The sequence below is a fragment of the Plasmopara halstedii genome (genome assembly GCF_900000015.1).
Source record: "Plasmopara halstedii genome assembly, contig: Scaffold_658, whole genome shotgun sequence".
Lineage (NCBI taxonomy): Eukaryota > Oomycota > Peronosporomycetes > Peronosporales > Peronosporaceae > Plasmopara > Plasmopara halstedii.
Genome location: NW_020187575.1, coordinates 294,216 through 309,457, shown reverse-complemented (window position 1 = coordinate 309,457; position 15,242 = coordinate 294,216). Strand labels below are relative to the sequence as shown.

Genomic DNA, 15,242 nt, shown 5'->3' with positions numbered 1-15,242 from the left:
TACGCACTGCGACTCAGTCGTCCCACCTCTCGCAGAGGATGGCTAGATGGCTATCCTTTTTTGCCGAATTTAACTTCGAGGTGAAGTAAGCCGGGAAAGCAGAATGCTTTGGCTGATGTGTTGTCACGCAGACCAGACTATGAGCTTGCTCATGTTACGTCTGTAACGTCATCTGTGACAGATTTGATCCGCACCGTGTATGCGGGATGTGTGTAGCGTTGCTACGGGCTCTAAAGAGCAAGGAGTTTAGAAACTCGGACAAAAAATTGTCATCACGAATGCGTGAACGATTGCACCGATATTCGTTGTATGACGGCTTTCTATATTATAGCACCAATTCAACGTATAATCGTTCCGATTTGAAATATCGCATCCTATATTTAAAATTTGCTCTTTTTTTTGAATAAAACCTTCTAAATTAATATACATTCCATTTTTTCTAAAAAAGTTAATCCTGGTAAAATTAAATTCGAATTTTGTGCATCTTGTGTTGGAAATGTCGACAGCGGATCATCCGCAGACCGATGACCAAAACAAAAGGGTGAACCGCGTCATCGAAGACGTTCTTCGCAACGTTTGCGCTGAGTCGCCGAGGCGCTGGAGTGCCATGTTGCCACTTGTAGAGTTTGAACTGAACAATGCATTGCATTCGTCTACCGGCTACGCGCCGTTCTTCGAGAATAGGCTGTTTCACCCTCGCGTCCCGCTTACACCGCCATTCCATGGCTCGGAGCTTGGTGGGTGAGGAATTGCCAAACGGCTAGCTGATGTCAGATTCCCCACCATCCGTAAAGAAGTCGATGACTTCTTGTCTACCAGACTGAGTGTCCTACGACACGTTCGCGATGCGATGGCAAAAGCCAAGACTTGCAAAAAGAATATTCAGATGAAAAAGGAAAAGGCAAAGTGGAAAGCTTTAAGGTCGGGGACCTGATTTTATTAAATTCTTGAAACCTGCCTACACATGCAGCCTCTGCTGTCTTCAGAACGAAGCTTCGTCCACGGTTCATCGAACCGCTTAAGGTTGTGACCAAGCGGGTCCTAGCGAATACGCTGAACCTCCCGAAACGAATGCGCACCCACACGGTGTTTTAAGTTGGGCTTGCTCAGGCCGTTCCGGGATCCGGCGCAAGTAAACGGAAGCGTTGGCGCCGGTGCGAATCCCACGGGCCGGCGGCCACCCAGAAGTTGAACCAGCAACTGGTTCTGAGCACGGAGTGCAACGACTTCCAGTTCCAATGGAGCCAAGCGCTCCACCGTTGCCTACAGCGATGCATTCGCCTGCTCCACGGCTAGGAGTCGCTCCGACAGAGAGCGGTAGTCCTCAAGGCTAGGCAACCGGCGCACGTCGTGCTTAAAATCGTCAAGAGCGTTCGCACAGCAATATGCTACTTCAGCATGACGCTCAGCGGAGCTCCGATTACTAAGGACCTTGTCCTCAAGGGCTCGAAGAGCGTCACGAGTCACCGGATGGCGGTCGACCCTGTCGTTACCGCCCGCCACCGACTCTTCTCGATGAGAACGGTGACGTCCAATATCATGTGAAACGTCTAGTACGTCGACGTCGTCACCAGGGTCAAACCCAATATCTGGTGAAGTGGCGGGGATATCCCGACCTTGTAAACTCGTGGGAGTTTGAGACGCCACTTCGGTAAGATTGCCCAGACGCCGTGGACGCTTTTGATCAGAAAGACCGGGACGCCCCACGCTTCCCGGCAATAGCCAGGGAAGTAGAAGGCCATGAGCCGAGCTCAAGCGGTAGCTCGATCTCTTGCGGTCGCTGACACAGAGCTCGCGGGAGCGTTAGGGGTTGACCCATACGTCGCAGAGCAACAATCTGAAGGGAGTCGACGGCGTGCTTTGAATTTGGCGAACTCAAGTAGAAGGTGGCGCTCCGCACGCACGTCCACTTCCTTGTGGCTCAACCGTAAGGCATACAGTGAGGAAAGTTTTCGGTGCCGTTGCACTATCGCTCAAAGAGCACTTCGTCAACTTTTGCGCTTTCACCAGGGGCGAGCACGACAGGCATCGCCCGCATTGCGGGTACACGAGAGTCACCTCGTTGAGCACGTAGACGAGTGCGATAAACGTCGAACGGAATTTCTTGAAGGACCAAGAAACGAGCTCGAAGAGCTATACGTTCGGCAAGCCCAGCTCCCGTAATGGCCGGGGCCCGAAGATATGGACGCGTGACAATCGAGTTACCGCGTCCTTCGCTTCCACAGAGGGACCCGCCGGGCGGAAGCCATATTCCACACGAGGGCCAATAACTGACCGTGGATGGGCGGGCATCAGAGCCACCTTACGGGCAGCTCTCAGCTGCCGCCTCTGTGCCTTGTCGAGGTCATTCGGGATTACACCACGTCCCTCAGGTGATGAGAGATCAGGAAACGGACATGGGGTCCGCAAGGCGCGAGCAGGGCTCGTCTCATGCCGCTGGCGCGGCTCGCCTTCCTCGTCTTTCCACCCGAAAAATGGGGCGTCAGACTCGTAGTTGACCACCTCCACATCCCCAACGAATCCACTCGTCACTGATACCGTGCACGGAGCACGACGCTTCGGCTCATCAAGCTTACGGTTTATAACCCTCGATGCCGCGGACACACGGTACGACATGGCACCGCGTGTGGAAGAAGAAGTTGTGCTCTGCCCATGAGCGATGTCGGAACCAGCGAGAATCGGAGACTTCGGTGTAATTGACACAGGGCTCATTGAGCACGGAAGCCGTTTCGTTTCACCGCAGTCACTAACGGACACGCAAGCCTCGTTTGGGCAATAATCGATTGGAACTGTAAATGTTCTCAATCGAGATGGGGAAGAATGTAACGGGGTTACACATACCCTAACAGGGGTGTGTGTCACACCATGTGGTCATGGTGTGACCACACCCAAACAAGAATACGGTATGGGGCTGGATAACCAGTAGTTATACATGGATTTAGATTGTACTATACATATTTTGGAAAATCTATGCAATTAAAAAATAGGCAGCTTTGCCACAAATAAAAATAAAAAATCAGATTTGAATTTGAACGGAAGAGTTAATTAGCCTTGGATTAAGGCTGTAATTACTCTTGGAGTAAGCGGATTGCGATTTGGTAAACTCATACTTGTTCTAAGTTTAGAACGAAAGGTCGATGACCTAAATTACGCTTCCTCTAAGCGCAAAGCTACGGCAGCCCCGCTGCAGTGTAGCGGATCGCAATCCGCTAACTCCAAGAGTACCACAACCTTAACCGAAGGCAAATAAACTCTTTGGTATAAATGTAAACTGTATTTCATTTATTTTATTTGCGGCAAAGCCGCCTATATCTTAATCCATAGTTTTCCTTACGAAATAGAAAAACCAAATCAAAAAGCATAATCACTGGCAGTCCTACCACGTAGTGGCTTATTGGTAAGATGTAGCCACACAATTTTGTGACGCACCTCTTTATACCAGGATACGTGAAACCCCATTACAGTGGCAGTCGAGATCGGTTAAGGCATCGATCCATACGCAAAACCAAAGCAGCCCCGAGGAAAGCAGATTAGCGCTGGGTGTTGTACATCATGTGATAAGATAATAGACCTTAGGTAGGCCTATTGGATCTGGTTGGTCGAGAGCCGTTCGTTATACTTCCTAGCACTGGCAGTGACTGTATGTAATAACCCAGATTCATTGCACATCTGGAGTGAACTACATGCGTATGCGTGGTTTATACTGACTTCAGACCCTGTATAGTATTATATCTCCCAATTTGGTTATATCACAATCTAAAGGTGCTTATCGGTTCAAGAAGTTCAAGAGCTAATTGCTCATAATAAATATCCTCTTCTTTCAGATAAATCAACGGCTCACACGAAGTGAGCAAAGGGCGCTGAAGCGTGTCAACTGATTTATTTATTTCCCAGTGTGTGTACAATGACGGGCAATTCTCATTGCACTTGGTAGCCATTCCAACGCCGCCTACTTTGACGGGTTCATCTGGACACCTCACTCGGTGGTCGCCTTCGGCTCAACACGGACGAATATTCATTCTTAACACAGGAGTGTGCAGTTGAGCTGCAAGCTTTAATGGAGATCACGCAGTCTCCTACATGCTCCAATTGTATCAAATTATGATAACTCAACGCTTAGCAAATTTTTATGCGGATAAGAAAGAATTTTTTTGATTAATACCCCAGGACAAACCGACGCTAGTTCTGTAACCCCCATCACAAGTGGTGGTAACAACGTCGGCACACACGGAAAGTCCAGTCAATATCAGGGTCACAAGCTTTCACGGAAACGAAGATGAAAATCTTGCATTTTGGCAGTGATCAATAAACATTGCTAACGCGATGGCCCCAATTTGTGATGACCGTAGTCAAGTGGCCTTCGTCATGTCGCAAATGGAGGACAATGCGAAGGATTGGGAGATTACATGGGGGGTCAACCGTCCTGACTACTATTCCAGATGCTAAAGTTGAAAACGGCCATGGAATCAAACTTCCTTCCTCTGAATGTGGCGATTCGCCAAAGGCGAAAGTTTTTGTCATGCCGTCAAGACAGCGGCATATTGTACGACTATAAACAGAAGCTTCGTGGGCTTCGTGTTAGTATGGCGAGCGAACCACTGCTAGAGGCAGTGATGGTCATTGTGTTTATGGAGGGACTCACTTATGGTCCTTCTAAGACTTGAATTTTTCGCCGGAGCCCGACAACTCTGGAATATGCAATTATAATTGCATTACGTGAGGCCTATACTGGAAATCCAGAACCAATCAATCATAAATCGGTGAATGTCCGTAATTTGCGGTTATGGATGTCAACATTTTTGGTCACAATCCGCCGTGATTGTCCACGTGGGAGACGAATCTCGCAACACGATTTTCATCGAAGTGGTTTCGAGCTACGTGTAACCAACATCACGAGGCGCTATGGAAACCGGTACTCAGTAGGCACAGGGCGGTCTGTTGGGGTAGTTATAAGCTCTTTTGGTGTGTTGGTAAAATTACCCATGAGTGTTTAGCCCCTGAAAAATCGTTGTCATTCGTTAGCGACACGAGTGGAAGTGGTTTCTTCGCGGTCACAGCGAGTGTGAAGGGCTGCAGTCGTCTTTGTAAAGTCTTGATTAACTTTGGCCCGTACTATGCGCGGAAATTGGTTACTTCTCTCCGGTGACCACCACAAAAAAAGTCTTCTTGATCTTCAACTGAAGTTTAAATACTTGAGCTCGAAAAAAATATTCACAATACTCGGGATGGACAAACGGTAGGACCTGATGGCATGGATCGATCGACAATCGAAAACGATTAGTAGTAGCTCTCCTGGCGCGGGTAAAATTTTGAGAGTAATGAGCCCACATTCAATACGCATCAGAAGAAGCGCCAAGCACTCGGCAGTCGTATGCTGCTAAAAATGAGTCACACTTCATTGGTTTATGTCATAGAATTGACATTCTCCAGATTAAGGAAGATACGAAGTTGTACGGAGTGACTACTGGCGGTCACTCAGGAAGTGTGTCGATAGATCAAGTGACGCCCGAAACTGGCAATTTGAATCGTTGGTGGGTGTGGCGATTTGCCCGATGGAAAATCTTCGTGAGAAGAGTTGCCAACTGTTGTTGTCGACATTTGTGTACTGGAAAATAGAGGTAATCGCTTGTGGCTGAATGTGCCAATCCTCTCGCTAACATAGTGCTTGAGTCGGATTGCGGTTCAAGGAGTGTAGTTGACCACAAGGATATGATCCCATCCTTTGTGTTTGAGCACACACGGAAGAGGATATCAGCAGAATTTGTTGATCGCGGTGTTTATACTCCCGCTCTGGATGTTGTTGAGTCAGCGGGTGAGTTACTACTGCCCGTGATGGGAATGTAGTAGACGAAAATCCGAGACCGCATATTTTAGATATAACGATCGTTTGTGAAGCTACCAGACCAGGGTTTAGGGTCTATGCAGCTTTAGAAAGACCTAAAGATTGACTTCCTACACGACCTCAAGTGTGATGAAATTGCGGAGGTCGTATTGCGACAGTCGAAGGTTGAGTCATCGGGACTACGTTCATCATCAGCAATGGGTGATTCGGCTCTAGATGAGTTTCGACAGTGTGTAGACTCACGCAGAGGATCTACGAGGTTGGAGGATCTAACTGGTCCATATTATTCGTTTGCTATGGTATACAAGGACGAAATCTTGAGTGCGAACCCATCCTATGGTTTTCCATCCAAACGTAGAATTCTACACCAAATTGATCGTGAACCAGGTTCAAAGCATGCAGCGCTTCGACAGTGGTCACTGTCAAGTGAGCAAAGTGAGTATATTGATGAGTTCTTTGCTCAAAAACAAGCTGCTGGTTTGATGAGAGAGAGCAAGCACAATTTCAGCACGCCGACGTTTGTGTGTGAGAAATAAGTGCTAAATGGCGTATCATTCACGCCTGTTACAACTTGAAAGCGCAGACGAATCCCGGGCAAACGTCAATTCTGCTTAAAAATACCGTGTGACCGGCTGCACACAATTTAGCTTGCAGGATTTGGTCGATGGATATAACCAAATCGTGATGAGGGAGGAATACGTCCCTTTGACCGATGTTCATACACTGTCTTGCCTTTTATCGGAGTGGCTTGTGATGTCACAAGAACTTCTTAATGTCCTATCAATGTATAATCGACTGGTCTCCCATCTTTTTATACCGGTATCAAGCTTCGCACAAACAAATTATGACAAATCATCCGACGGACGAAGATGGCAAAGTTGCCAAAGCAATTTCCTTGAAGGACCACCGTGTGATGCTATAATGTATACGTTTGCATTCGTTGGAAGCACATCTTGTAACGTGAATTTTCGGTGCCAACGAAGCAACGGTCCACGATTGTTATGATGGTGAACACGGTGTTTGTGCAGACCCTGCTCGAGTCCAAGTAATCGTTTAGCTTCCAATGCCACGGAAACAAAATGATTTTAGGAGTTTCTTGGTTCGTTCAATTATCTGCCTCGCTTGTCGCATTACTACGCCGAAATGGTACGCCCGCTATTAAACTTGCTGAAGAAGGACGTATCATGGGATTGGTTATCCACTTGTGAAGAGGAATTCGCTTAAATCAAGAGCGGTTTGATGGTGCTTTTCCGGAGTATATAAAGCCGTATAGCATAGTGTGTGATGCCTCTGAGTTTGCAATCGATTGTGCACTATTGCAAATGAACTCAGGAAGACACGATCGTGACGTTTCAATCGTGACAGCAAAAGATAGCATGAAAGAACCACGGTTCACGACAAGGAGCTCTTGGCATTGAAGTTCGCCCTTATGAAGTTTTGTGTTCACCTCTTGGGCTCGACTCCGTTTGTCGTCTTCGCAGATCACACAATCTTACGATATGCAATTCAGTCTCTTCACTTGTTACAGCGATAGCCCGCTGATTGTCATTCTTTGCAGAATACAACTTCGCGGTCGCCTTCAAACCTGGAAAACTGAACATGCCGGTAGACGCACTGTCACGTTATGAGCCAGGTCATATTAGTTGTATCGAAACCGATTAATTTGATATAATAATTCAGCGTATGTTGGCGATGACAGGGGTAATCTTATCATCAAGGCACTCTCATCGAGTGATATGGAATTCCCTGACAAGCTTCTGGTCGTTTGAAATCATGGATGCATCGTTATGGATTGAAAGGATGGTCTGGCTCACTAAGAAGCTGCACATGACGACGAGCCACGAATTGGTATTCTCCACAACTATGATTTGAAGTTCAAGATCATGTACAAGGCGCATGATATGCCGGTGGCCGGTCCCTTTGGCCGTAAGAAGACCCACCTGTCTCTTCGTGCCCAAATTTGGTAGCCCCGCATGTACATGTGGGCTGCACGATACGTGAAGACATTCCTTGCCTATTAGCACATGCAAAGCAGACGACACATGTAAGTGCCATCCCTTTCAGTACTGACTGTTAGATGTCAGTCAGTCTCGAGCTTATCGTCGGTTTTCCTGACAATGATGATGGTCACAATGGAGTGATCTTAATCATCGACAAAACGGAAAGATGATCTGCATAGCTCCATGTAGAAATTCATCGGTGCCGAAGGATTGGCTAGATTCTTGACGAATCATATTATTTGCAAACACGGTTTGCCAGACGCCATCGTCTCTGATCGTGAAATACGATTCACGAGTGGCTTCTTCAAAAAAAATTGTTTTGAATTCCTGGCACTTGCTTGGATATGCCCTCAGCGGGCAAACTAAGGTGCTAACCGAGTGGTCAGTAATGTATTGAAAAGTTTCAAATTTCACAATATGGATTTCAATGTTACCATTATTAGAGTTTGGTATGAACAATTCGGTTCATTTATCCACTGGTTTTACACTATTTTTTATATATGACAACCGCTTTGTGCGATGGGTAGTGTTCTGCTGTAATTGTGGAAGGAGCACTGTTAATAGTCGCTTCTCGAATTGCTACAATCAGTGGTGCAAATGTGAAGCGCAAGAACAAGGACGCCCTTAACTCATTCATAATGAGTCGTATGAATGTGATCACGTGTGTGCGAGATGCAATGGCCCATAAACAAGCTTTAGAAAAAGAATACGCAAAAAGACAAGATCGTTAAAGCAAAATGTCTATTATTGTAGGGGATTACGTACTCCTTAGTACTAAGAATCTATCAGGCGAAGCGGTTTCAAGCTTGGAAAGTCCAAAGCTACTAACTCGCTCATTGGTCTGTTCCGAGTAGTGTCTTGTTCTATTAAGCTCGTTAAGAACACATCGAGCGTTCTATAAAGGCTTTCAGACCACATCATCGCGACGAGGTGTTTCCCAACTTAGATGTAACGCAGTGTCGAACAAATATGACTTCAGAGCCACAGCTTCGGCACGAGGTCAAAAGTTGAAATCCTTGGCGTCGTCGTCTTAGCATTAAATTTCAAAATATCGTGGATCATTGTGAGCTTCAGAACCAAACGAACGGTCGCAAGTCAAAATGTCGATGAAAAGTAGATGACTGCTGATCTGGATAACGTCGGTCACCAGATTAAAAGTTATACGAACGATATGGACGTGCGGAAGCCTGCTGATCGCGTTGATGGTCACTACTGGAAGCATATCTACTTGATCCATAGCGAGGTTGCTTGGCAGGAGGCCCCGCAGCATCAGCGGCAGCAGCCATAGTAGGTGAGGATTATGCTCCAATCACCGAATATGATTCTCGATTACATCCCCAGGCGAGTTTCCATGACGCCATGCAAGACCGCAAACTTACAAACGATTCGTTGGGTATCCTTCACGTGTTGTCGCGCTCTCGACACCCGATCGATTGCCTCGATCATCGGCCAGTTCACCAGCGAACAAAGTTTCTGCACCTTCGTCAATCACAATTCCAAATTAGACGAAGACAGAGGAGCAGCCACAGAAAAATTAAAGGAGAAGGCCTTTTCGGAGAGCTCCCACTCTTCTCAAGCGACTGTGAAATCGATACTACCACGTCGAGAACGTGGTGGTGGTGAGAAACGTCCGTGGTGGGAGGGAGCTTTTGGTGGAGTGGCCGAGTTACAAAGAAACGAGAATGCTTGGAAGCCCCGAAGCCGAATTCTCTCGCAACTGTCCCGAATCGTTCTCGCGTTCGGTACGGCTCCCAAGACACTCTGTGCTTTTGGAATCCGTCCCTTCTTCTCTCTTCCTCGTCGTGAAATTGGCTAAAGACTGCGCGTACTTCGCGAGTATCCTTGATAGCGGAGTGAATCCGATCTTGCGCTGTTTAACGAATTTACCGAAAGTGCATGTCGTGTTTCTTAAACAAGTCCGCAGTGGGTTTCGCATTTGCAAACGGTGAATATTCACGGATTAGACTGTATGAATTCATGCCTAGAATTGAGTGTCGATTGTATGGACAAAATCCAGATTGGATTGCTGGATGTACGTTACGTACATGAACCTTCGTGGCTCTACTCCCAGCACGTGTTATCGGTCCGATGGCGCGAAAACATGCGATTTGAGACATCGCTCGATCTTCCATTAAGATAAAGAGTATGTCAAACTCTATGGTGGCACCAGTGAAACTCGTGACGACGAGCAATCTAACGATGACGCAAATGCGGATGACTGAACTCGTCAATGGGTTCACTATACAATGATCATCTGCCCAAACCAGTCGTTTGATGCGAGCTTTGAGCTCAGCGTGCATAAGCACAGTTTTACGTGAATTTGAAGAATCAAACAAGTTTTGTGGTGGTGAAGGCACCTTCGTATCCTTGGATTGAGGTGCGGTTTTGCTCTGCGGTCGTCGTCGGCGTAAGACGCAAGTCGTCTTTGATGCGTTCCATCGTGTAGAATCATGAATAACAGAAACTTAAAGTCAATTAAAGCTCTTAACGAATATCCGTAAACACACTTTCGAGTGTGTGGGGGTAATGGGCCAGATCCACTACAATGAAGTGTGAACCACATACTTGTGTGTGGATTAAATGAGCTATAAACCCTGTATAGTTGTATATTTCTTAGTTCTTTTGTATCAGAATTTGATCGTACTCAACTGTTTAGAAAGGATAAAGGCTTACTGGCCATAATAAATGTCACTTCACCTTTCCTCTTCTTTCAAGTAAATCAACGACTCACAGGGAGAGAGCGACATGCGTTGAAGCGTGTCAACTCATATAGGTCTTCCTCGGTAAGTGTGTGTACACTGACGGGCAAATCTTCTATCACTGCTGACTTGATCAACGATTTCTAGTTGTCTGGTAATGTTTATGTTGTGAGACTGGCCCATAGATTATACAAACCATCAAGGTCAGGGATTTGCATACTTGCACAATATTGAGACTTAATGTGTTATCACGCATTCCTGAGATAGGTATGTTCTTGTCGCGTTACAAACCTATTGCGACACCAACGGCAGCAATACTGTTACGATGGCCAGAACATGAAGGGATTTTGTGATATTTGTTGATGCCCAAGAACAGCCATCAGAATAGTTGTCACTTGCCCTGTTTAGCTGTCAACCCTAGAAATTTAGAAAGTCAAAAATCCAGCTGCAATAAAAGCCAAAATTTTAAAAGTTCCTATGTAGCAAGTACGTATGCAGTAACAGCAATGATTATTAGTTATGTGGAGGAACTACACTTTGTTCTCCAGCACCAAGCTTTCCATTCTTATATTTGGCAGGCAATATAGCACGACTAGTCAAGATCTAGGTGCCCTTTGCAACGTCATACTTGGCGAGTGTTCCCTTAGCATACATTTCAAGACGGTCATCCGAATTTGGTTTGAACAGATCAGTTTTCCCTATGAATGATGTTTGTATTTTTGTCTCTGCGTCTTCAATACCAATAGCGTATTTCATTGCAATCGATATTTTTAAGTCTCAATCCGATAGTGGCATTGCAATTCCTTCCATGAGCCACTCATGCATTCTTTAGTTCTAAAATACAGTTGGAAGGCTCGATCACCAGATTCCACGATAAAATTAAATGGGTCGTGGGTATAAACGGTTTTATTATGTATTTGAAAAAAACACCACCTTGGACTCACGTCATAAATGGTCCTTGAATGTTGCGATTAACAGAGTTTAATAGTATAATACATCGTCCCCTACTACTACTTGGATTAAAATATCGACTTTATCAAGTGATCCTTTCGATAATCTCTCTAAGCATTTGGCTAGTAGCATGTGTCGCGCCGTCCATAGAAAAGTGAAGATATGGATAGGATGATAGCTTAGCAAACACTTTATCAACTTCAGCCATTCCCTAAGGTGATTCCGAATAAGATACTGAAAACCTTTCCACACGTATCAAGTGAATAGGAAGACAGTGTGGACCTTTTGCTGAATGCGTTGGGACTGTAGTCTCATAAAGAAGATTTTGTCTAATTTTTTTCATCAGTAGTAAACCACTTTTGACTTCGGAATAATCAAGGCTTTGACTCTTGAAAGTTCTGGTCAGCATCTAAGGAACATCTTCACATATTTAGGCTTTGCGCATCTACTCACGCAGATTCAACGAGTGTACAGCTCTCTCTTTGCAAGGTGCTACGTCAATTCGTTGCGCTTGACACCATGTGTTGCCTATCCTACGACTGAGTCTTGACAAGATTATACCTTGCAAAGGATTGCAACATGGAATGCTCATCACTAATCAGTCGTGAAAGGTTGGCACGGGTCCGGAATGGTTTTATCTCACCTATATGCTTTCATCAGCTTCGATATGTGTCGATAAAATACCATCTGGCAGTATTGATTGAAGTCAGTAACAGACATCACCAAAACAAAGATCTACAGAGTGACACCACTTCCGCCTTGCGGTATGATCTTGGATTAACGATGGAGAAGATCTGGAAGCAAAAGATTGAGACGACCATTAAAAGCTGTCTGTTGCTCTATTTTTTCGCTTTGAATAGAGCAACAGCATATTGAGCTAGCGATAGTCATGGCATATTATTGCCCGCAAGAGTGGATAAATCGTGCAGGTTCTCAATAAACGAAGCGTTTAAATATGGAAAATACGCAAACAGCATATCGCGTATCCTTTGCATCGTTTAATCAGGTTTACCGTGTGCGGTCTACCTTAACATCTAGCCATGGATTGAGGGATTGTTGCAACGTATTACAGTTATAAACCCTTTAGACCGGGACATCAGCTGATGCGTTTTGGAATTGAGAACAGTACCGACGTTGTGGACGGTCTCGGTCCCAAGATCTTCCATGTCTAATTATCCATCTTGATATATGTAATGATGATTGCAATAAATATTTCAATCCGCGGGGGTTGGTCGGGTATAGAAGTGGGGTGTTGTGAACGCACCTGAAGAGATGGTTGGCAGCCAACCTGAGCGATTGTCGTCCACTGAGCAGTATCGTGGTATCCTCAAGTTCGACACCAACGGTGTACTCCTATGTGTGCATTTGCCGCTCGATTCTAAATAAAATATGCTCTGCCCCCGCTTGATTTCCCGCGCAGAAAAGTCGAGACTTAACAGGAGCAGGGCCGTCTATTAGGATAGAAGTAGGTACCTTTGTATCCGTCGGAGATCGAGGTCAATAGGGCCCAGCCCTGGAGAGACCGACACTTTCTCATCTGACCTCTAAGTGTTTTTCTTATTGTCGTGGCTGAGACCAATATTTTTAGCCATGATTTATCTAGCTACATTGCTTGTGAACTGCATCCGTTAGTCGTGTATGTCTATCGACTCATACACAAAGGATTTCCGGAAGTTTTTAATTCGGAACTGGTATTGGTAAGTGCACAAAACTCACCAAACTGCTTTAGTATTTGAATTTCACTTCGCCTTATTGTAAGCAAAATATTCATGTACTACCTGTAATCAAACTGCCTTGCAAAATAAACAAATCTCGAAATGATTTTAGCACACTGAATAATTTGTGTCCTTAGATGGTTGACTAGTGCGATGAAGTGAATGCAAATTTCATCGTGGGTTATTACTCCGGGTGGAAGATGGGTTTGCGAAGCGAAACCAATATAAGTGTTCTTTGCATTGAACGTATGGGTGTCTCAATCTTCGTTAAACATATCTATTGCCTAAAGTGTGGTTCGATTACCGCCAAGACGTTTACCCGAAGTTGCTCTATCTTGAGTCATGTGTATTTTCGCACAATGTGTCCAAGCAATTTAAGGCCCGCAAATATCGCGCTTATAAATCAACAATTATAATTGTTGTGCTTATCGGAGCATCGCTAGCGTAAACCTTACTTTATTATGACGACTATTGGCTGCCAGTCAAATCCTTGCAGATATATTAACCTTTCCACACGTGACCCTCCTCTTTTTCTTTGGCTTTATCAAGTAGAATACGAACCGCATCGGGGTATACCGTACATCTAGTCAAACTAAGAATCAACGTCAGAGATATCTAGTTTAGTACGATGTTGAAGTATCTTGACAAATACTACTCAGGGTCGGAGGAAAGGTACTCCGAAATGATGATGTTTGCGGGAATCGTAGCAAGCCTTATGCTTTGCGTTACGTAAGGATTTAGTAACGAAACTCAAGGATTACAGATTTATTAAATTCTAGTTTCAACAAGACTTTCTTCTGCATATATGTGATCCTTGGGATTTGAGAGTAAGACAGTATTGGGTACGTACTTTCTTGAGGTGTACGTACATATTAGGTTTTTCTGTACAATTGCGAAAATAGCATAGTTTGTTTTGCCAATGACGATTGATATTCGAGCAGTGAATGTCCATTGATCACGCGGACGGTTAGTCTCACATCATGCGATGCAGATTGTTAATTTTCTAACACACTGGAAATTTGATATGTTAAGTGCTAGCATAGGTTATATAATATCAATATCAAATGAGAATAAGATATTAAAGTACAGTCATTTACGAGCTCCTCGAGTCTGAGGATGAAAAGACCAAGTCTGGCCTCTGTGCATTAACCATCCAGACTCTTAGAGTTAAAGCATTCTCAACAGCAACCTCGGCGAAATCGGCAGCGGTCAAAGCTTAGATCTCCTGCGATAATGAAAATCGAGGGTGTTCATTTTCTATCATCAGAGTGACCTGACACGTTTAATATGCCTTTGTTTTTAGTTGATATCGAGGCGACATCACGTTTGGACGAAAGGGTATTGTAGAATCTGAAAGCGTTTTCCAGATATAAGATTTTGTTCGTAAGTCACATCCTGAAACGCATTTACCTATCTTCGGTGAACAACATTCGGCTTCCGCCGTGAGGCCGCTGATATTGAGCATCCAATCTTTCGAGAATTGGGCAGAGAAATTCCTCTGGATGAAAAAGAGTTAGGATGACCGTAAGCTTGACCTTGCCCTAGATAGAGCAACAGCGTGTCAGTCTAGTGATATCTAAGCCTGTATCGCATCGAAAAATGAGCACGAACGTGCAGCTCCTTGAAAAAACATTCCCGACATGAGATGCGTTAAGCGGCATACGTCGCAGATGTCGGCATAAATAGACTAGGAGCAAAATTAACGTCCATTAATGTGAACCACCTGTCAAGTGGATGCAAAAAGTAGCAGAATATGATTGCAGTTGCGTACTCTGGTCAAAGCATTGATGTCAGTCCTCTCCAGGAGCTGCAACTGCTAATAAGTGTGTTGTGAGTTCCTGAGGGTACGGAATCTACTTCAGCTTCGATGTATCAGGGCTCCCGTACATTTTGCGCAACGGGAGCTTTGACTCTCATATTCCTTATATAACGAACACGGCGATGCCTAAATCGTCACATCGTACCAGAAGCAGATCCGAAAGTCTATACAGTAACCAAACTGATAGTTTACTCTGCTATTACACGAGTTCATATA

General features: G+C 45.0%; 3 protein-coding genes across 3 annotated transcripts; 1 reads left to right on the top strand and 2 right to left on the bottom strand.

Moving 5' to 3' along the window:
• Positions 1-11,071: 11,071 nt before the first annotated feature.
• PHALS_13241 (uncharacterized protein) lies at positions 11,072-11,297 on the bottom strand (the record flags this gene model as incomplete). The annotated part of the gene is made up of 2 exons (XM_024728961.1): positions 11,072-11,105; positions 11,170-11,297. The coding sequence occupies 2 exons, from the start codon at positions 11,295-11,297 to the stop codon at positions 11,072-11,074; spliced, it is 162 nt and encodes a 53-aa protein (XP_024579385.1).
• A 1,298-nt stretch (positions 11,298-12,595) lies between these two features.
• Positions 12,596-12,878, top strand: PHALS_13240 (uncharacterized protein; the record flags this gene model as incomplete). Its single annotated transcript, XM_024728960.1, has 2 exons — positions 12,596-12,658; positions 12,735-12,878. 2 exons carry the CDS (start codon positions 12,596-12,598, stop codon positions 12,876-12,878), a joined length of 207 nt encoding a protein of 68 aa, XP_024579384.1.
• Positions 12,879-13,708: 830 nt separating this feature from the next.
• On the bottom strand, positions 13,709-14,159 carry PHALS_13239 (uncharacterized protein; the record flags this gene model as incomplete). The annotated part of the gene is made up of 2 exons (XM_024728958.1): positions 13,709-13,790; positions 14,077-14,159. The coding sequence occupies 2 exons, from the start codon at positions 14,157-14,159 to the stop codon at positions 13,709-13,711; spliced, it is 165 nt and encodes a 54-aa protein (XP_024579383.1).
• Between the last annotated feature and the right edge of the window lie 1,083 nt (positions 14,160-15,242).